This window comes from Carassius auratus, chromosome 27 (genome assembly GCF_003368295.1).
Source record: "Carassius auratus strain Wakin chromosome 27, ASM336829v1, whole genome shotgun sequence".
In the NCBI taxonomy this organism is placed as follows: domain Eukaryota; kingdom Metazoa; phylum Chordata; class Actinopteri; order Cypriniformes; family Cyprinidae; genus Carassius; species Carassius auratus.
This window is the reverse complement of record NC_039269.1, coordinates 11,167,570-11,190,108: the sequence shown is the minus strand read 5'-3', so window position 1 is coordinate 11,190,108 and position 22,539 is coordinate 11,167,570. Positions and strand designations below refer to the sequence as shown.

The following is a 22,539-nucleotide window of genomic DNA, read 5'->3' as shown; positions in this document are numbered from 1 at the left end:
ATTTGATGTCCTGGAACAAGTGGAATGAAGTAGACTGGGGTCAGGAAGAGAAGCCGGCCCCTGAGAGAAGAGTTCAGGAGCAGAGGAGCTTTAGAAAGCTGATCCGCCATCATGCCAGCTGTGCTGCTAAAAGAACTTTGGGTACCAACTAATGCAAAAATGGTTGAACTTTTCTCTTTGGCAGCAGAGATTCCAGACCTGACAATACTTCTGCTCAGTCTGCTGCTGTTATCTGGGTTGAGAATGTGGACTGGAGTACATGGGTTGATGGCTGGAAGGAGACCATCGAATGTGCTGGAAAGCTGAAGAGCCAGTCAGGTGTGATGTATCCACTGCCTTAGACCTCTTATAAACAATAAGATGAGACGAATGATATACATGCTGTTCACTTCTATAAGCTGGAAAGCAAGCTAAAGGGAAGAAAAAGAATGTGAAGTAGTCATATTGACCCCTTGTTCTTGGGTGAATGGCAGGCAAAGAAGGATCCTAAAGATTTCCTTTGTCACCGTGCAACCTTTGTATTGTATGTATGATTTGTCATACGTCTTTTCAAAGTTTTATCACAACAATTTCAACACTTCTTTCATCAAAATAATCCTGCTGTGACTTAAGCATCTGACCTGTGTTTTGATAGACTTTCTTAAAAATTAAAAATCCAAAGAAATGCTACAAATTCACATATAGTGTAACCTCTTTGTTTTTGAGCTGATGGATTTCCAAATAATTCTGAGCTATATAAATGTAATAACTTGAACAATGTTGTTTTCGATATGCCAAACAAAAAAATATCTAAATTGTCATGTTTCAAAACTATAGCAACATTTTATGATACAATGATTATTGTAATACAGAAATAGCAAGTGATATACATCGATTTGTACAGTCATTGATACTGATGTGTTAGGCTTTGATAATAAATAATAAAGTTAAATATAGCCTATTTTAAGCATGACAGGACAAAGTTAGGTAATTTAACTTGGGAGGGCTATTCTGACTGTATGTCTCACAAACCACTGGAAAATACTTCTCAGTGTAACAATCATTATATGTACACATGTGGGTGACATTTCAGAGTTACTGTCACTATGGTTAAAGCACACGCCTTGTTTGGGTTCATTTTATGTGATTTGTGGTCAGACTGGACCAATAGTCATGAGCAACACCTATACAGCAATACACCAGACAAACATTGTAAATTACCAAAAAACAATATAAGAGGGAAAATCTGTTTTTAATTATTGGTGACCAAGGTAAACAGTAATTTCCAGCATGGTGATGTAAATAAATCCAGGCTTGCCCCACCTTAAGTCATTCAAATAAAAATTTGGAACAACAGAGAAACATTTCTTATATTTGTATAGTCTATGAATTATCCTCACTGAGCCACACCACTAGAATTTATTAAATTTTTACTCATTTAACTAATTTATTTACATGGTAATGCAATTGTACTAAAAGCTAAAATTAAAAACCATTTTAATTAAACCATTTTATTTGTTTTATTGTACAGTGTTTTAAGGTTAAAGAGATAATCATCCAAAAATGAAATTTGTGTCATGTTTTTTTATTTTTATATTGTATTTATTATTAAGGTATTTTTTAGAATGTTTCAGCTGTTTTTCCATTGTGCCCCACTGAGAAATGTATCAAAATATATGTTTGTGTTCCAAATGGGGGAAAATCATTTATGACATAAGGGTGAGTAAATGAGGCAGAAATTTTATTTTTGTGTAGATTATCCCTTTAAAGGAATAGTTCACTCAAAAAGAACAAAAGAATAGTACAGAAGATTTTTAGCTGAAACCATGGTCCTTGGTGAGTCGTAAAATATAGGTCAATTTTTTTTTTACACTTTTTAGAGTAAAAAAAAAAAAACATGGGTTCAACTAAAAATCTTCTTTACTGTTCTACTGATGAAAGACAGTCCCATACATCTTGGATGGCCTGAGGTTGAGTAAATACGACATTTTCTCTTTTGAGAGAACTACTCCTTTTAGCAGTGCTTTCTATTTGGAATGAAGAAGAAGTTAAATACAAAATCTTTGATGATGTACAATGTAATATTACTTTATGTACAAGACTGTATTGCAGTGTATACTGGTGCAGTGTCAGTTGATATACTGAGAGCCACCATGTGGAATGATTTCTGAAACGCCCCATCCAATCACATTCCCACGGCTATCACAGGATCCGTCTTGATTGGCGAACTCTTTAATCCTCCCTGCGTCCAGCACATGGTCCCACATGTTCACCCCTGTCATTTTTCCTGTGAATGCAACTGATGAGTCCAGATCTCTGTAGACACCCGAGCGGCTGCGCTCCTGTCCGAGCAGAATGAACCCATTAATGGGCAAAACGTGCCCTTCTGCTACTCCAGGCACTCTGGCAACATTCTCTCCATTCGCCCACAAAGCGGCCAGCCCCTGCTCTGAGCTCCAAGCTGCACAGAAGTGTCCCCACTGCCCATCTGTTACTACATTGTGAGCTTCCACTAGATGGGTCTCACCGCCTACCGTGAGGAGCACTGAGTGTCTTGCCAAAAGAAGCTGGAGCTCTTGAGGGTTTTTCTTGGTTCCGTAAGAGAAAAGCACTGTTTTATTCAGAGTCTGAGTCACTTTGGCCCACAGACAGATGGTGAATGATTGTACGGACATGGACATGGAGGGTATTACTTCTGCGAAGATGTGTTTGGAGCGCATTGGGAATAATAAAGCCATTTCACAGCCTAAAAACAGAGTGAGCAAGAAATTAAAGATTCATTACTGCATTGAATCATCATGCAAATACTAACAAAGTACAGTGTTTGAAAAGTATTTATTTATCATTTCTCAAGGCCACAGATGTTTTATATTACACTTTGTGTTATAAGTTCAAAGTTTGGAATCGTTGTTTTTTTTTATGTTTTTGAAATAAGTATATTATGCTCACCAAAGCTGCATTCATTTGATAAAAAAATACAGTAAAAATGGTAATATTGAAATAAAATTTTATCACATTTCAATAACTATTGTTAATTTGTTAAAAAACATCTTTTGATTGCAAAGATGAATTTGCAGCAGCCATTATTTCAGATTTCAGTTGTGCTCGGTTATTTAGTAAAGGCCTTTTAAAACATTTTTTCAAGATTCTTTTGATGAATAAAAAAAGTTCTGAAGGACAACATTTATTTGAAATTGAAATCTTTTGTTAGAATATAAATGTCTTTACTGTCACTTTTGGTCTCTTCTTTTTAATAACGTAAAATATATGATATAAATATAAATGTTTTTACTGTCTTTTGTTTAACTATATTCAGCCTGGTTGTGGATAAGATAAATAGACAGTGTTGGTCGGCTCTGTCAGTTCCGAATGCCCTTAAGCAAACTGCCCTTTGCAAATGAATAAAGTGTATTCAATTATTCAAACAAAAACAGTAAAATCATAGTTTGGTTTTCCTTGAAACATCTACCTGAGGGCAGAAACCGATGTGCTGTTGTTCGTTGGAAAAGGGCCAGCTGGGCATGTACCGTTTGGAGATCCGCAACGGTGGCCATAAGCGCTCTCTCCAGCTTTCCGCCATCTGCATTGATTGCTTCTTGTTCCTTTTGATAAGTGGAGAACGACTTCATGGCCACTTGCCCCAGACCTGCTCCCAGCAGTGAGCTGCTCTCCAGTTTGGTGAGACGGGTGGCCTGGTTCCTGCTGAACTGAATGAGCTGCAGCAGCGTCTCGTTGTTTTGGGCTTGATAAGTGTCTGCAGCCTCTCTGAGCTGCTCCATGGCTTGGTTCAGATTGCCGTTCATCTGTTCACTTATACATTTACAGGTGTTTTCTGAGGCCTGGACGCACACTTTGTTGTTGTTAAGCTTATGGAGCTCCTTCCGAATGGAGTCCATCTCCGCCTTAACCATGTCTTCATTCTGATTCAAGAGCATGTCTTGCTTCATTTGAGAGTCCTCCAGCATGACAAAAAGTTTGTCCCAGCGTGAAAGGTCTTGAGGCGGACAGGGAATTTGTGTTGCTCCTGCTGTGAACAAAGAGTATGCTTTTTACTGCTCTGTGCTGGTGCAACATAACCAATTTTTTAAAAGGTAATACCTTCATACATCATATAATAATACGAAACAAAATGTTCTTGTCATGAATAACATTGTGGTTTGTTGTCATTTTTTTTCCCCAGGGCTGCCGCTAAAGGTTTTGTAGTGGCCACAAGGAATACTAACTGCCTCTTTGCTAAATTCTCAGAGACAAGTTCTCTGAAAATGAATAACTTTTGATGCTCATAAGCATCCTCTGGTTAAAATGTTCTAGCTCCAGGCTTGGCTTTGCAGGAAAGTGTCAGTGGAAAGGTATGCAAAAGTCAAATGTCATGAAACCTGTCAACACTTTTGTATTTTTGAAAGCTAAAGGTCATGAATCATGACATTATGCTTTCATAGCACTGTGAATTAAAAATACAGATATTTAAATGTATTTGGGTTGTTGACATTAAATATTTGTCGAAAGTTGCCATATGCTTCTGTAACTACATTTAAAACCTTTAACAGAAATATTTAGCTTTTTTATAATGATGTGTGAGCAACTTTTATGACATTATAATTTGAGAGGTTTTATGGAATATTGTTCTTGAATTTGTCACAACATTTAAATCTTGTGAAAAGCATAAATGTAAAAAATCATTTTATATTAATTTATCACATCTAAAATATCAAATGAAGACAAAAATCTAGTGAAATAATTATAAGCACCTTGTATGTTTCCTTTTATCAATTTTAACCTGAAATTTAACAAAACAATTCAGCTTACCCTTTATTCAGTCATTCTGTTTTAAAATTATTTCTGATGCAGTCATGATTATTTTAAAAAAGTCAGATGAAAAGCAAAATGTCACTACAGCTGCATGTATAAATAAAAATGAAGAGACATCTGGAACTGAAAATACTTACTTTGCAGGCGCTCACCATTGGAGATTTCATTATAGTAGGAATCAGAGTAATCCTCTCCATATTCATAACCAAACACATTCCCACTCAAAAAGCAGGGCAGGCAGAGGGCCAGCAGGGCCCCGGGCGCACACATTCTGATGTTAAGGCTGGTGTGTATGTTAGTCTGCCCCTGCATGTAATCAGATTATTTTGAAGTAAATCAGATGTTCCACAGCCACACAGCCGTTGTCCCTCATGTGTCTGCAAACCCACTGAGCGTACATAAGGCTGAGCAAGCTCTTTTAAAAACAGCCCTCAGAGCAGGGCTGTCACAATGTGAGTAATACTTTGTTGGAGGTGGGCAGCATATGTGATGTACTCAAATGTCACAGCCTCTGCTGCTGGTTGGGCAAGAAACTGTCATGTGGGTGTGGAAAGGAAAAGTAGGAAAGAGGTTGGATCTCCCCAAAGGAGGTCTCAGGTCAAAGTGGAAGCATAAGGAGAGAGATTAGGGCAAAAGTATGTTTGATCTTATGGGAGTAGCTATAATGTCTCCAGAGGGAGCTTTCCTTTGTATGTTGTCCAGGATTTAGCCTATCCATTTATATCTTTCTTATCACTATTCAGCACTTGAATATGGGAGAATCCTCTTTTACATCTGGTTCTTAAAGGGATAGATCAGCCAAAAATGACAGTTTTGCCAGTGATTAGTCACCGTCATGTCATTCCAAACCTTTATGAACACAAAATAGGATATTCTGAAGATTGTCCTCCACGATGAATGTCAGTGGGGTCCACACGTAATCAAAAAACATGAGATATTTTTGCGTTCCACAGAAGAAAGAAAATCATATAGGTTTGGTATGACATGAGGTTGAGTAAAATATGATAGAACGTTTATTTTGGGTCAATCCATTTCATAATCTGAGGTTTCAACTGTCTAAATATTAACAGGTAGTGTAAATATTAACTGTGGGTGCATTGGAGCATCAGTCTCTGATTGAAGTTTAACTCATTCGCCATATTGTATAGAGGGAAAAGAGAACTTGGGAGTTGAGTTACACAACACAATATTGAAATAATTGTGTCAAGGACTGTATTAATAAATTACCAGCAGATCTCAAGATAAACAATGAGAGAATGACTATGTCATGGCTATTTAGACCCCTAGGTCAAACTCTCAACGCCACAAACAAGTTAATAAATACAATACAAAACAATGAAGTAATATCGTCTGGTTTCCAGCTTTCATACTATTGAAGGAAATATTTGTGACCTCACTACATTTTGTAAGAACAGACAGAAAGCCAAAAAGTCCCCCTTCACGCAATATTGTGTCTTGAACACCTGAAATTTATTATTATAATTTTTTTGTCTGAAAGGTCTTTTTCTCAGTCTTTTTCCAGCAGAAATAATTTTGTCCCCATACATCAGACCAGGGCTAATTTCAATTAATGCTCCACCCACTGCTTATGAGCAGAGAGATGTTTTTAGAAGCACAGCCAAAAAATTTATTGAGGTGAGGACAAACGTCTGTTAAATACTCCTTGTCTGAGGCGTGTCTTCATTTTCCAATATACTGGCAGTTATGAGAGGGACAGAAATAGCATTGTTTAAATGCAGACTGATTTAGTGTGTGTCTACTTTTGTGCTGGGCACATGTGTGAGTGTTTAATCAGTATCACCTTTTACAGTCTGTTCTTAGACTGTAAAATAAGCAATGAAAGTACTTTGCTATAGTAATATAGTTTATTTGACACCCAAATGTAAAAATATACTGCTTTTATAAAAATTTTTAATCTTGGAAGTTGTTTGAGATTATATGTATAATTTCTGCAGTTTTGTTATAGTGGCTTTGAACATATCTGTCACGCTTATGTTTTGTTATTTTATTTTTCATTCCTTATGTGTTCTGTGACCCAGTTCAGTGTTCAGTTGTCCCTCGTCTGGTATTATGAATGTTGCCCCATGTGTGTCTCCTGCCTGCTTGCTGATTTACTATGTGTGGATTTATTAAAAGAAAGGTTTATCTTGGACATCCGAACTGTGACAATATGTATGTATGGATGGATGTATGTATGTGTGTGTGTGTGTGTATATATATATATATATATATATATATATATATATATATATATATATATATATATATATATATATATGCACTACTCTCTCTCTCACACATACACACACACATACTGTCATTAGCTGTTGTACTTGGCCCACAATTAGAAAATTAAGTAGCAAATAAAAATGGTACTAAATTATATTTCTGCACTACTTATTCAAATTAAGTAAACTATGCACATATGTGTATGATTTTACTAAATATCTGCTCATTATAATGGCCAGATCTATCTCCATCAAGTCAGTCAGAAAACAGTAAACAACAAAGACAGAAATTCTAAGAAGCAATCATTAATCTGAACAATTATGAAATCTCTCCTCCAGTGATTTATCAATACTGGCAGAGGGTTTCATTCCATTCTTGTTTTTACTATTTGTGGGGAATTTACAGACACGCCGCATACTATGTGTCACATAGAAACAGAAAAATGTGATCACATGTGATTTTGTTCTGCACTTATGGTTCGGCATTCAGTTCAGAAAACCGCACACTCTCAGTCAGAATAAAATTGAGAACATGTGGAGATGGAAATATTTACACTTCTGGGCCTTCTGGGGGGTGAGGTGGGAATTAAACCCAGCGTGAACCAGGCAACAGATCTAGCCTGTTTCTAAAAAATGGGTTTCGGATTGTGAGGTATAGAGGAACTGAACTTTCTGCAGGTGTCCTGTGATGCTGTTTCTTAATAAAGCCATGCAGCTGGTTTGTGGGCCAGCAAGGTCAATAACCGTGCAACAAGGCACCTGTAGTGTATAGGCTACCATATACCAGAGGGGATATAATATATTACAATTGGGAAAAAAACACACACCTTTGCTTCCCTCCTCTGACACACAATCAGGAATGGGAAATGACCTCAGGCCGTCAGGCCAGGTCTTAAAAAGCAGAGAGGTGAGAGGTTGAAAATGTTTCATACAACAGCAGTTTGTATGTTAACCATTGGTTGCCAGGTCTCTGCTCTATGTCACTGCCACATGCTTTGGGAAATAATTAGCATTAAAAGAAAATGTAGCTGACTCTGCTTTCTAAAAGGAATACAGTTAAACTCACTGGTGTACAAGCAGCCATTAGTATTACGGGGTAATGGCAGACGGAGATGTCTAGAAACAAAAAATTTCTCTGGTGAAAGGAACATTCACCATGAAGTCAGTCAAAGAAACATGCTGATTTACGTCACCCATCTGTCCATGCCGAACTTGCTACAGGCGACAACTTTATATTCCCAATCTTTGGGGGCTACTTCAAACCTGCCTTATAAAACACTGTATAGTTCATTTTTAACTGTGCGGTACTGCTGATGATATTTCCTTCCTGTGGACTTAAGGGTTTTAGAGATTAATTTCACTCAGAATGTTTTGTTCATAATGATGGTACCTCCTGGGTCTATGAAGCTCCTGCACTGTGAAATAAAGCACTCGTAGAAAATTGAGCGCACACACAGACATCATTTTTGCTTTTAAACTTCACATTTTCACTCCTTGCAAAGATGCAGTGTGTACTTTTCTGAACCTGTGAGATGAAACATTACAGCTCTGTAACCAGATCCCAGCAGTGCCACATTCAAGGGACCAGCAGAATCTGGAGTACATTATGAATCCCCAGTCACTGACAGAAAGGATGAATAATTACCTGATTAAAATGTCTCAGTGAGTGATTTATGCAAGAAGAAGCTGCAAGATGTTCCTCCTTTGGGACATTTGGTTTATTCAGTGCTACTCAGCTGCCAGTAATACCTTATACGTATGAGAGAATATGACGCTTTGCACTTGCATGACTGACACACAATGTAATTTAAATGGCTGTCCAACTGAGCTAATTTTCAGTTTTTTGAAAGCCACAGCATAGTCACAAACATATTGTGTAACAAACTGAAGTAAAGGGGATGGGGCTTCCTTTTATACAACTGAAAAAGCAGCTTGTGTGCAAGGTGTTATTTGCATGGCTTATTGACATGCTGGCATGCACAGAAACTTCCCTGGAGGAAACCTCATGAGAAAGGCTCCCAACAGTGAAACATTTGAAAATAATGCATATAACTGTGGTGATATAATGCATATAGTAATGCATATGCACAGGAAACAGGCTATATTAAGTAAGTTTCACAGAATATAATGGAACTGCTACAGCAGGATATTTTCTCTACAGTAGGTCTTGTTTACTCTTTCTTTCAGTAACTTGGGATGTGCTTTTCACAAAAACAACCACAGGCCAAGAGGGGGGAATACTGTGAAAATACATGGATTAAAAAAAAAAAGTGTTACTGTTCGCTGGCAGTGACATCAAAATGTTTTTACTTGGACTGAGAAAACAGCATTTGCACAACTTCTCTATAAAAACTAATTCCGTCCCGTAAATTTCTCTTAACTATTTAGTAGTAGATTTATGTAAAGTGCAGTTATAAGAGTTCAAATTGGATTTGGATCTTTTACAAAACATTTGTTTATTGAAATCAGTGGTGTTTTGGGGAAAATCAACTGTGACACTAATGAATGCCTTGTGTTCTTTAATTCTTTTGGACACATCTCATAAGGATATTGGTTGATAAATGAGAGGGGCAAGGGGGTTAATGTAATTAGGTCAAAATAAGTATCAGTGACAGCTGGCATCTCTCCTACTTCTTGCTTGGTGCACAGCAAAGACAGAGGCTATCATTTACCCTCTCAGCAAATGTAGCCAATTAGTATAATCAGTGCTGATGAAGACATTAAAGAGGAAAAGTTCATCACAGTTTTCTGTTCACAAAGAGTAGGCTACCAAATTATCCTGTATCCGTAATCTTAAGTATCAGTATATTTTAAAACAGTATGTTGAATGGGAAATTATTATGTTAAAAAGAAAAGGCAAATAGAAGTATCATACTTTATTGCAGTTTAATTTTTTTTTATTATACAAGTCAATTTTTTTTCCTCCTGGGTATGTAACTAATGGTGTTTTTGATATGAAGAGGGAAGCACAAGATTTCCTCAAGTCAACAACTATCTCTATGTCTTGTTGACCAAGTGTTTAGGCATATCACATCCCCTCTGTAAGCTGTCTCAACAGTTTCAGTAATGAGCCCCTCACCGTGGTGTAGGTCTCAAACATGATGATGTGATTACTTTGGTACTTGGCAACACAGCACATCCCTGCAGGGACCTGGTGCACAGCATGGCATAGCAAGAAATCTGACTTTGTACTTTTTTCTATCTATCTATCTATCTATCTATCTATCTATCTATCTATCTATCTATCCATCCATCCATCCATCCATCCATCCATCCATCCATCCATCCATCCATCCATCCATCCATCCATCCATCCATCCATCCATCCATCCATCCATCATGTTGTTCTACGGTGGCATAAAGTTGTTTTATTCCATTTCTTTTCATTATTACACAAATGTGTGTATACACACATCTATATATATAGTACAGACCAAACGTTTAGACACACCTTCTCATTCAAAGAGTTTTCTTTATTTTCATGACTATGAAAATTGTAGATTCACACTGAAGGCATCAAAACTATGAATTAACACATGTGGAATTATATATGGAATTATATACATAACAAAAAAGTGTGAAACAACTGAAAATATGTCATACTCTAGGTTCTTCAAAGTAGCCACCTTTTGCTTTGATTACTGCTTTGCACACTCTTGGCATTCTCTTGATGAGCTTCAAGAGGTAGTCACCTGAAATGGTCTTCCAACTGTCTTGAAGGAGTTCCCCGAGAGATGCTTAGCACTTGTTGGCCCTTTTGCCTTCTGTCTGCGGTCCAGCTCACCCCTAAACCATCTCGATTGGGTTCAGGTCCGGTGACTGTGGAGGCCAGGTCATCTGGCGCAGCACCCCTTCACTCTCCTTCTTGGTCAAATAGCCCTTGATGCCTTCAGTGTGACGCTACAATTTTCATAGTCATGAAAATAAAGAAAACTCTTTGAATGAGAAGGTGTGTCCAAACTTTTTGTCTGTACTGTATATATACATATATATATAATTCACAGGGGATACAAAGCAATAAGGTTAATACATAACCAGAATACAAAACAATAAATACATAAAGAATAATAAAAATTAATGTAAACAGAAAAAAAACTAATAAATAAAAATCTTAAATTAATTAATCGTAAATAAATTACAATAAAAAATAATTTAAATGAAAAATTGCACAAAATGTAAGCTTAAAAGAATACACAGGGGGCAACCCTTAAATAAAAGTCACTATTTTATTTCCATCAATACAGTAGTTTTAGCAGCTTCGGTAACTTTACATTTGTGAAAATGAAATAGGCCACAGAGAGTTAACAGTTTTACGAACGTATATATTATAATTACAAAATGTACTATCTAAAATTTAAAGAACAGCACGACCCACACGGCGCACTAACACAATATCGCGGTATTCTACGAGAATTCACCCATCCAGCAGAGTCACTGACGTCACGTCCGTTGTTCTATTGCGTCAATCACGAAACGTTGCCATTTCCGCCTGGCGGACGAAAGGTCTACATTTTGTGAAACCGATTTACCAGATCACGATGTCTCTGGGTGTTTTATCTCCTCATATAAACACTCCACCGAACAGCCAAGGCATACTTATCGGCGATAAAGTGTATTCGGAGGTGTTTCTGGCCATCGATAGCTCGTTAGTACCCGAGGAGACGCTCTCCACGACCCCGTCCATGCTGGATGGCCTCGGTCATGAGACTGAGACAGACCTAAGGATCCTGGGCTGCGAGCTCATCCAGGCCGCCGGGATTCTTCTGCGTCTGCCACAGGTTACTATAAATGTGAATGTATATGTGAATTAGTCCGACAGTATGTTAGAATTTAATTTCTAATGATCTTAAGCTAACGTATAAGACACTTCAAACCGGCGGCCTTTTGTCTTCCTTCAGCTGATGTAAGCCGGGCAAATATATTTTGGAATGTTTTTAAAACAGATTATTTGTTGTATACTTTTAACTGTTTAACAACCATGTGCTGTTTTCATGTAAGTCAAGTGACATAAACGTTGTTTTTGATGTTTTCTCTTTGTTCATTTGAATAGGTGGCAATGGCGACCGGACAAGTCCTTTTTCAACGATTCTTTTACTCGAAGTCCTTCATCAAGCACAGCTTTGAGGTAAGTCAGACATACAAAATGGAAAAAGAAAATGATTAAAACACCAGATAATGAAAATAATTGTGGTTGTCACTTTAAATCAGATTGTTGCCATGGCCTGCGTCAACTTGGCCTCAAAGATCGAGGAATCGCCGAGAAGAGTGAGGGATGTGATCAATGTTTTCCATCACTTAAATCAAGGAAAGGGCAAAAAGTAAGTCAATTATGGGTTTTTATTCTTAGTTAAAGGGTTAATCATTTAGCATGAAAACCATGAAATTTAGTAGCTAAATCCCTGTAGAATTCAATAGCCATTAATTACTTGGTGTTTAGCTTACATTTATGTAAGAATTTTTATAATGATGATTTGTTTACTTTAAAACATTTACCAAATTTTTTAAATGGTTTTATTGACTTTTTTTTTTTAAACCTGTATCATCTGTGAAAAGAATTTGAAGTAAATCAGAGAACATAGACCATAGAAATGTAGTTTTTCTAATAATATATCATGTCCAACATATATTTACAAAGGACATTTTTGCTTTTCGTGTTGAACCAGGAGCACCCCTCTTGTCCTTGATCAAAACTACATTAACACCAAGAACCAACTGATCAAAGCGGAGCGCCGTGTCCTCAAGGAACTGGGCTTCTGTGTTCATGTCAAACATCCACACAAGGTAAGTTTTCAATTGCTATCCAGAATATATTTTGCTGCTGTGATCCATTTTTGTGTTTGAAAATCCTGCTAGTGTCCATAATTAATTTTCAGTTTTTAACTTTCAGATTATAGTCATGTACCTACAAGTTCTTGAATGTGAGAAGAATCAGATGCTGGTTCAAACAGCATGGTAAGTTTGTTTATGTTTTTGGATGTCATAAAAATGCCATATAAATTATGACTTGGAATTTCTTCCCCTTATAGAGGAGACATTGCCTCAGGTTTATGGTTGGACTCATGCCGTGTTTCCACTAGTAACATTTGCTGATAAGACCTTGAACTTGTTTGAAAGATCTTGGTACTTATCTACCAAGTACTATGGTACTAAGTATGAACAGGAACTAGTGCAAACACTGCATTAAAAAGCATGAATTGCATTTGTAGCTTGGTATTCCTTAAGGTAAGATAGGTTCACATCATTCTGGCATCACATTTTTTTTTTTTTGGTAATAAAAATGCAGGAGTGTTCTGTACGTCACATGTTTGGTGATTTCATGCACATCATTGAGGTTAAGGCTTTTGGAGAGCTCTGTTTAACTTTGTCCTTTCTCTACTCTTTGATTAAAGGGTAGCCCATGGTGGTAAGTGTCACAGAAAACACCCGAACTCCTCAGGCACAAGACCCAGGAGCCCCTCGCACCTCATTGGCTGGCCTTTTCGAGACTGCCAGCCAATCCAGTGAGAGCTCTCAGCGGAGGTTCTCTGAATGGAAGGCCTTGGTTTTGCTGGGGGGTCCAGGATTTGCTTTTTCTTTTTCTTTTTTTCTCACATTGAGCTTGAGTGCTAGTTCTTAGTTATGCACTTTATGCTCTCTAAATCCAAAATTTTTTTTTTTTTTTAGCAGTGAAAACGGTATGTTCCTTTTTTCATATGAATCATGTTCATGTGAATTTTGTTACAGTAAGTTGTCCCTGATAATCCACCTTGAAGTGATTCTTGCCTCTCCTCACAACTTTTTGATATGGGGTTTGAAAGATTTCGATTTCGCAAAACACATTCACTTTGGTTGTTCTTCAGGTAGTTATGTCATTCAAATTTAAGATTCTAGTATTGCCACCATCTTTGCTACATTTAAAAAGTGAGGGAAAGGACATGAAGTTAAGAGTCTCCAGAAGCCATATGAGGGAGAGCGAGAGCATGGCAGGTGTTGCATAGGTGTTTCTTTATGTGTTTCAGGAATTATATGAATGATGCCCTCAGAACCAATGTATTTGTGCGGTTTGAACCTGAGACCATTGCGTGTGCCTGTATTTACCTCGCTGCTCGAGTACTTCAGGTACATCTTTAGATTTATCTGTGTATCTTTATCGATTTCATTCTTTTTATTTCATTAGGTCTTTTTCTGTTGTCTTCAGATTCCTCTTCCTTCCAAGCCGTACTGGTATCTTGTTTTTGGCGCTTCTAAGGAGGACATCAAAGAAATCTGTATTAGCACGATGAAGCTTTATTCTAGAGAAAAGGTAGAGTTTGTTGATTTGCTTGGGACATTACTTTGACAATCTGTTTCTACTAATTGTTGTTACTTCATGCTGTTGTTAATACTCCATCCATCTCTCAGCCTAACAGAGAACAGCTTGAAAAACAGGTGGAAAAGAGGAAGGTGGCCCTGGAAGAGGCAAGACTAAAAGCCAAAGGACTGAATCCCGGTGGCACGCCAGCTCTTGCTGCCATTGGTGGATTTTCCCCAGCATCAAAACCCTGTACGTTTTTGTTTGTTTGCTTTTACTTACGAAGCAAGCTGTTTGCAAGTACTTGTCAGTTCACAGGCAGCTAAAATGTTTTCCTTTTCCAGCTTCTCCACGAGAAGTGAAGGTGGAAGAAAAATTGGCAAACTCTAAACTAGTGAAGGAGTCTGAGAAGAGGCTGTTGTTTCCAAAAAGCCCCTTAAATGGGTACGTTTTCAAATACAGCGCCTAAACCAGTTATTATTTTTTTGTATTTGTGCTGGGCAATGAGAAAGTCTTAGTGTTTTCAAAAGTACCGACCATGATACAAGGCTGTACTGAAATTGAAAAATGATTTTGAGCGCTGTTGAGCGGATTCTTAAATGCAGCTGATTTATGAGATATAACTGAACAGATATGATTGTGTTTGGCTATGATGATCATGCCTCCACGCTCTTCACCGAGCACTTGCACAGAAGCACACCGGAGCGTTTGAAAGACACAAACGGATCCACTGACAAACGCGGCTTTCATTGTAAAAAAAAAATCACAATTGATACTTTTGACAACACTAGACTATACTAGACTATATATACTGTGTGAAATGTGGGTATACCAAACATTAGATTTGTCTTTTGATAAGAGATGGTGTTATCAGTTATTTTTGCATATTCGCTTTTAAAAAAAATTCTGAAATTATTCCTGTTTCTTTTAACTGTTGTATTAAAGCGGTTTCTGTACTGATGCCAAATTCTATTATTCAAGAGTAATTTTGCATTTTGGGGTAAAAAAAATAAAATGAGGTAAATTTTTACTTTTGAATGCAATGCTATTGCAATGCAATGCGAAGCTTTTTATTGCTAAAATTTTCTGGTAAATTTCAAACAAAAACAACTATATTGTGGAATTAATTTAGCGTTATTTATTATTTTATATGGTCATAATGCACAACATTTTTTATTAGTAGCTAATGGAACAAAAAAAGTAAATCCTTTTTTTCTATTGAACTTTTAGCAACACTGCTGTTTTGTTGTTCTGTACTATACTATATTGATTACTGTTTTTTGCTTGTTTTATCTTTCTTGTATAGCAGCATGAAAAAAGAGGAGAGCAAAGTGTTTCAGAATGGCAAGAAACACAGCCGGTCTCGCTCACGATCTGGCTCGCCATCCCGTTCTCCACACAGACAGTAAGTTTCAACATACTCTTTCACTTCAAGTAATATATTTCATACATGTACACCAGGTTGATGTTTAAAATAGATTAGCTTTTTCTGCTGCTGACATGCTGCTCTCTTATCTGTAGTCAGAGGAGCCACTCGGGAACGTACAGCTCTCAGAGCAGCCACAGTCCATCGCCACGGCCACACAAAGGTCGCAGAGCTTCACCGATCAAGCAGCTCAGGACGGAGCGAGACGGACTAAGTGAGTCTAGTCGGCACAGCAACAAACGGAGGAGATCGCGGAGCCCATCTCACAGCAATTCCCACAAACAAGCCCGTGACCGTGACTATGTGAAACACAAGCACGATCGGGGTCACCACTGGGACCATCGTGATCAAGACCGTGACAGGTCACATGATCACAGACGAAGCAAGCATCAGAGCAGGTCACATTCTGGACACAGCCACAGCAGACACAGAAGATGAGACATGTGGCACTGCTGAATGAAATTGAGGGAACTGCGATGGCATTGGACAAATGGACTTGCTTGCTTCATGCAATGTTTCCTCATTTAACCTTGTTAAGAAGTGGATGTCCTCTTAATGTTTTTGTTCTTGCATCTGATTGGCTCAGATAGTGTTCGGTTAGGCAAGGTAGTGGTGCCTTTTATATATTTGACAATTGTGTTTTATGTTAAACTTGAAAGTGATCGACAGACTGCTATAAATCTGCCTATATCAGGGATCACAGTTGCACAGGAAAGAACAGACAGGACCTGTGTGTGATAAATATTTTCTAAATGCACAGCTGTTTTTGTGGACTGTACAAATAAAGCTTATTTTTATGACAACTTCTTTGTATTCATCTCTCTTGACCAAATAAAAATGAATTATGAGATCCTTTATTTTACTGTATATGGTGTTTATTAAAGGATTAGTTCACCCAAAAATGAAAATTGTCATTACTCATGTCTTACTTGACTAAAATCATAATTTTAGTTAGTTTTTTTTTTTTTCTTTACACAAAAAGTATTCTTGTAGCTTCAGACAATTACGGTAGAACCACTGATGTCTTGCTCTATATAGATTTCATTAAAAAAAAAAAAAATAGTGCTCCGAACACGAACCAAGGTCTTAAGGGTTTGGAACGACGTGAGGCTTAGTAATTAATGACAATTAACATTTTCGGGTGAACATTCCCTTTAAGTTACTTTAAATTAATGAGATAAAACTGCAGAAAACAAAACACTCCTTGGATCTTTTCACAAAGCTGCTGGTGTTTTCAGCTGATAGTAGCTGGTTTTATATCTTGACCACATGAGCAGAATAAATGGTAACTTGGGTTAAGTGAACTAGCATTTATTTATCTAGGAAAATGTTTATGAATGTACTAGTGTTATTCATGTTCGTTCATGACTAACACATTAAAGTCATGATTTAATGGAAGTAGTGATAAGTATATCTTGATAAAACATGATTAAAACCTAAATCTAAGGTGGGAACTTTTAGTTATTGTTCTATTCATAGAATAGAGCTTGCAAGAAAAAGGTGATTGGACAAATCTTGCACATATCAAAAGTATGTCATTTTACCTGAAGACTGAGTTACATTTGTTTGAAATTTACATGGTCAAAAATGACTTTAATAAATTAGAATCATAAATTAATTGTTCACAATAAGCTGTAAACAGTGAATTTTGATTTTGTCCAAAATATTTTATTGTGTTCATGATACTGATTGTGTCAATATTAACAAATTTTATATTATTGTGAAGTGCTACAGAATAAATATTAATGTTGTACGGTAAATGTGTATTATTTCACATTGTCAAATTGAACACATCGGTAACACTTTGGTGCAGTTGTGTATCCAACAGCACAGTTAAATGTAAAAAGAAAGCACTTTCAATATCACAGAGGACACTGTTATAATGCTTAGACTTGATCGAATTGGCCTGAAACAACTCATATATAAAGGAAAAACATGTAGTAAAATAAAATTGCAGTCTCTGAGGCGGCTGAATTTGTCATCCGGTGACTGTTCCAGGATTTATCCTGCGTATATGTGTGTAGGACTTCCTGAGAGTCACACTGCCATGGTGGGATACTCCACGTGGAAGCACACACTCCTCAGTCAACTTGTTTTTCACTGGGTTCCAGCAGAGAACAGTAGCTATCACTTCGTTCTTGTCATCACGACCACCAGTAATGAAGAGCTTGTTATTGCAGGCAGCAATGCCACAGCTGGCCCTCTCACAACCCAGCTGGATTATGAGCGTCCAGGAGTCTTCCAGAGGACTGTAGGAATACAAGGCCTTCATCGCACCACCTTTATTTGAGAGGAAAATACACATTTAATCATCAGAGCAAGGCGGTTATCTGTGGTGAGTGGTTTGTTTCATTTAAGCAAAAAAAAAAATGGCACAAACCAACAACAAAAATGGCGTCCTTAAAGGTCACTGCGTTAGTGCATTTGGCCTCGGTTGGCATCGGGCATTTTAAACTCCATTTGTTTGACAGGGAATCAAAGCACTGCATGTTGTTCGTGGCTAGTTTGCCATTGGGGCCTCCACCTATCACAAAGATGTATTTGTCATAGCTGGCAGCAGAGAAGGAGCTTACGCTCAGCATGAGCGGTGCTGCCTGAAAGGTGGATAAAAATATTAAATTGTGAATTGTAATCAAAATATATAATCAGATTAAATACTGTAAAGGCACAGAAAATTATTAAAGGTGCTGATTTCAACATTTTAATGTGAGAGACAAGTGGAAAATGGGAGGAAATTTTTCAACAGAAATTTCAGCAGCCATTACGCCAGTCTTAACTGAACATGATTTGGTGCTCAATTATTTATAATGGTTCTCATTATTATAAATGTCAAAATCTTTTGTAATATTATAAATGTCACCTTTGACCCATTTAATGCATCTTTGCTGAATAAATGTATTATTTCCTTTTTTATTCTTTTTTTTCTTACCCCAAACTTTTAAATGGTACTGTGTCATAGTTTACAATAAATATTTTCAATACATATTTTCATTATTATACATTTTTCATACCTGTACTTCACAGATGTTTTTAACAAACAAACACTCTTTCAATAAGATATTTGTTAACAGAAAACGAAAAAGGTAATTATATCTCTCTCTCTCATTTTTTATTAATTTTATTTCATTTTATTTTTGACTGTGGGGACTGCAAAGGGCCCAAAGTTTCTATAGCGGATACCAGATATTTACGGGACTCACCTCTGTCCAGCAGTTGTGAAATGGATCGTAGGCTTCAACACTGTTCAATCTTTGGGTTCCATCAAAGCCACCTAAAACATACACTTTTCCTCCAACAACTGCCATCTTGTGTCTCCAGCGGCCTGTGTTGAGATACTCTATCTGGATCCATTTGTTTAGCGATGCATTATACTTCCACACATCATGCAATGTTTCCTTGCCACCTGTTTTAAACATAAAAACACATTTCTTTGATCTTGCACATCAGCGTCCATGCAAATAAACAGAATACATAGTTACTGTCACTTTATCTCTATCTCAGTGTGTCAGTGTGATGTACTGATGCTCACCCGATATGTAGACTTCATTTCTGAAGGTGACACATGCAAACTCCACCCACTTCTTATTTTCATTCTCAGATTCCATGTCGGTGTTGGGCAGTTTTGCCACCTCTAAGCGACTCCTGCGTAGTGGGTCCAGACAGGTCACCTCAGAAACAAACTTCTCATCCTTTGTGCATCCTCCAATGATCATAAACACCTCAGACTGGAACTCCCGCACTCTAGGTTTGGTGCGCTCTGAGATCACCTATAAACCAGTTACACAAAAATGTCTAAATGTCTTTGTTCTGTTGAACACAAAAGAAAACGTCTTAAAGAATGTTGGTAATCAAACAGTTGATGGTAGCCATTGACTTCCACAGTATGAAAAAAAAACAAAAAAACAACAACAACAATTGAAGACAGTGGCTACCGTCAACAGTTTGGTTACCAGAAGGGGCGCTGCACAAGATCCCGGGCCCTATGCATAGGCAGTCCTAATGGGCCCCCCTCCCCTTGAAAATATATATTCCAGACTTTTCAAGGGCCCTCTCTTCCTTTGGGGCCCTGGTAATCAGTACTGGCTTTACCCCCAGTCCAGCGCCCCTGGTTACCAGCATTCAAAGTCAGAATTCATTGTTTACCTTTTGAAATTCAGACCTGCAATAAATGAACTCAAGCTATGTTTGTGAGAAAAGTCGGAATTACTGACTTTTATTATTATTTATTCTGTGCCAGAAATTAGCTCCCATAGTTTAATCACTGAAGGGTTTGTGAATAATATAATTTCCATATAATTTTTTTGCAATGGTCAAAGTTGGAAAGTTCCCTGTATAATTTACAGCATTCCCTTACAGACAGTCTCTTTCAAAAGTAAGCAAAGTGGACGTTATGAATACACTTCCTCCAAATAGAAAGCTTGTCATGTCATTATGACGCATGGTAAAAATTCCTAAGCTTGGATTTCGCTTCCTGTATTTGAATGTCTTGTGACCACTTCAACATGACATCAGGAATTAAGAAAGGTCACCTTTGTAAAACTGACCTCTTTGCCTGAGAGATGATAAACCCGGGCCTCCTGCAGCAGTGGGAACACCTCGGCACACTGGCGGATCAGAGGGTCTCCTTCCACCCTCTCTACAAAGTACCATGGGTCCAATAAGGGCAGCCTCACATGTGTGAGGACACGGGGCAGCTGAGCTAATCTTTCATCCTGTCCGGCCCTCAGCCAACGCATAACCACCTCAAACACCTGCTCCTCTTCTGTTACCCCCAAGTCATCATGCTGGAGCAGACTGACCAACACATCTGCAGGAAGCTCAAGGATCTCATCATGGTCCACCACTTGAGAGAAGTTTTGGATAATATAGGAGTAAACTTGGGCTTTCAAAGTCTCCAGCGAATGAACATCAGCTAGATGTAGGATTCCCACACAGTTTTCCGGGTGAAGGGCTTTTGCTAAGTAACTGGCACAGGCATCCACTATACGCGGAAACTGCAAACATAGATTAGATTTGAGGTCATAACAGAGCATTCAGTTTTTCAGGCTTTGCATTTAGCCATTTAGGGATTAAAAAATAAATAAATGCATACTTTTATGCAACAAAAATGCATTACATTGTTCAAAAGTGACAGTATTAAAATTTTACAGAAATTTACAATCCTAAAAAAAAAGTGTTTATATTAAATGTTTTTGAGTGCCAAATCAGCATATTAAAATAGTTTCTGAAGGAACAAGTGGCATTTGGTTTGCATCACAGGAATAAGTTACAAAGTCACTTTAAATTGTAATAATGTTGTTACAGTATTTTGATCATATATAACAGCATTTGTGAGCACAAAAGACATCCTCTGTCAATAAAGTATCCTACAGACACCAAACTTTAAAAGAGTTGTGTATATATACAGTATATATCTACTGTAAAATTGTTTTAAAATGTGCTATATATGCTTTAATCATGTGAAACAGCCTGATAACATATTTGGCCTTGGCAAAACATGTATTGTTATTATGATTATACTTAAAAGTTTATGATTTGATATATATAAGCTACATGAACTATATTTAGCAAACACGTGACCCCACCCAGCTACAGTACCTTAACCCAGATGTGACTACTACAACTGACTGTTATAAAAAAAAATATCCCCACTGTAAATTATATACACTTTCACTTCCCTGTTATGTTGAGGTGATTTTGATGTTCTTACCTCCAACAAAAATAAACAAACACAGCAAAAATACCACAGATGTACCACTGGGGAAGTGAAAGCTGTCTTGTGTACCTAGCAAAAACATCCTGCTGAAAAATTAAACTATCATACTCGACAGAGACCGCTTTACATAACGGCTATTTCATCATACTAGACGCTCTGCTGGTTAAAAGTCCAAATATTGCCCATAAACGAAAAGTTTGATATAAAGCTGATATTACAAACCTGAAATAGACTGGCTGCCTCAAGCATTCTCTGAACATTGTCCTTGGTTATGATGACTTTGCTGGTGTAAGTGTATTCTAACAGGATTCCCATGGTGTCTGCATCAGTGCCTTTAATATTTACGCTTTCTTCGTGTTTTTCTCTCAAGTCATTACAAAACATTGCTCTGTAAAATATATGAATTTAAAATTATATTAATATTTATATTAACTTAAATGGTATCTAAAATTAAATCACTGCTCTCTTACAATTTTTTTTCCAATAAAAATAAATGTTACATGAAACAAGCAAGCTCTTCTTCAGATGTGAATGTGCTACTGGCTAACCTGAAATAATGACTGGCTGCAGCAAGTACCACTCGATGGCACTGGAAGCTCTGACCCTGTACGTGGAGGCTGACGTCGGTTAAGCTGTCCTCGAGCCGGAGACTGTGTAGTCCATCCTGCAAATAACCAGCAAACACAGAGTCTTCAAACACGACCTGCCCATCTGGTCGGTTCTCTTGCACCGAGCTCTCTAGCATGCTCAGACCGCCTGCTGAAGCTTCACTCTTGGCAGATGGAGGGCACTCAGAGTTATTCTCTAAAGTGTCAGCCATGATCTGGAGACCCAAAAAGTTCCAGATTCCTACTCTGAATCAAGTTCAACACCATGTGATGTCTAGATATTGGCGAAACACTAGAGCCGAAAGCTGAACTGTTCTTTCCCAACACTCAAAACTTCCTGTTTTCAAAGCGGACTACAAAGAGGAAGTGTGAGCGAGGACTCTAAAATTTGGTTTTGCAACTTCTCGAGTCATTTAATTTATTGCTATTCTTCTTTGCTACCTGTAAACTAAAAACTGTATTTTTAGAGGAAATAATTTCACATGCTCAGGCTATTCGTCAGA

At 37.5% G+C, this 22,539-nt stretch overlaps 3 protein-coding genes across 4 annotated transcripts; 1 reads left to right on the top strand and 2 right to left on the bottom strand.

The window, feature by feature from the left end:
• Positions 1-1,212: 1,212 nt before the first annotated feature.
• LOC113045465 (pentraxin-related protein PTX3-like) lies at positions 1,213-5,252 on the bottom strand. The gene is made up of 3 exons (XM_026205858.1): positions 4,926-5,252; positions 3,449-4,006; positions 1,213-2,725 (listed from the first exon to the last, which is right to left on the bottom strand). The coding sequence occupies exons 1-3, from the start codon at positions 5,098-5,100 to the stop codon at positions 2,109-2,111; spliced, it is 1,350 nt and encodes a 449-aa protein (XP_026061643.1). The 5' UTR covers positions 5,101-5,252; the 3' UTR covers positions 1,213-2,108.
• A 6,218-nt stretch (positions 5,253-11,470) lies between these two features.
• Positions 11,471-16,569, top strand: LOC113045463 (cyclin-L1-like). 2 transcript variants are annotated; one of them, XM_026205848.1, is made up of 11 exons: positions 11,471-11,794; positions 12,067-12,141; positions 12,225-12,334; positions 12,680-12,797; positions 12,904-12,968; positions 14,015-14,114; positions 14,194-14,298; positions 14,397-14,538; positions 14,631-14,730; positions 15,596-15,691; positions 15,808-16,569. In XM_026205848.1, the coding sequence occupies exons 1-11, from the start codon at positions 11,555-11,557 to the stop codon at positions 16,148-16,150; spliced, it is 1,494 nt and encodes a 497-aa protein (XP_026061633.1). In that variant the 5' UTR covers positions 11,471-11,554; the 3' UTR covers positions 16,151-16,569. The 2 variants fall into 2 exon arrangements, with proteins under 2 accessions (XP_026061633.1, XP_026061632.1); XM_026205847.1 differs by having other exon boundaries at positions 15,593-15,691.
• Positions 16,570-17,358: 789 nt separating this feature from the next.
• LOC113045462 (kelch-like protein 6) lies at positions 17,359-22,248 on the bottom strand. Its single transcript, XM_026205846.1, has 7 exons — positions 21,977-22,248; positions 21,651-21,816; positions 20,257-20,706; positions 19,242-19,479; positions 18,913-19,115; positions 18,093-18,306; positions 17,359-17,992 (listed from the first exon to the last, which is right to left on the bottom strand). Exons 1-7 carry the CDS (start codon positions 22,246-22,248, stop codon positions 17,691-17,693), a joined length of 1,845 nt encoding a protein of 614 aa, XP_026061631.1. The 3' UTR covers positions 17,359-17,690.
• Between the last annotated feature and the right edge of the window lie 291 nt (positions 22,249-22,539).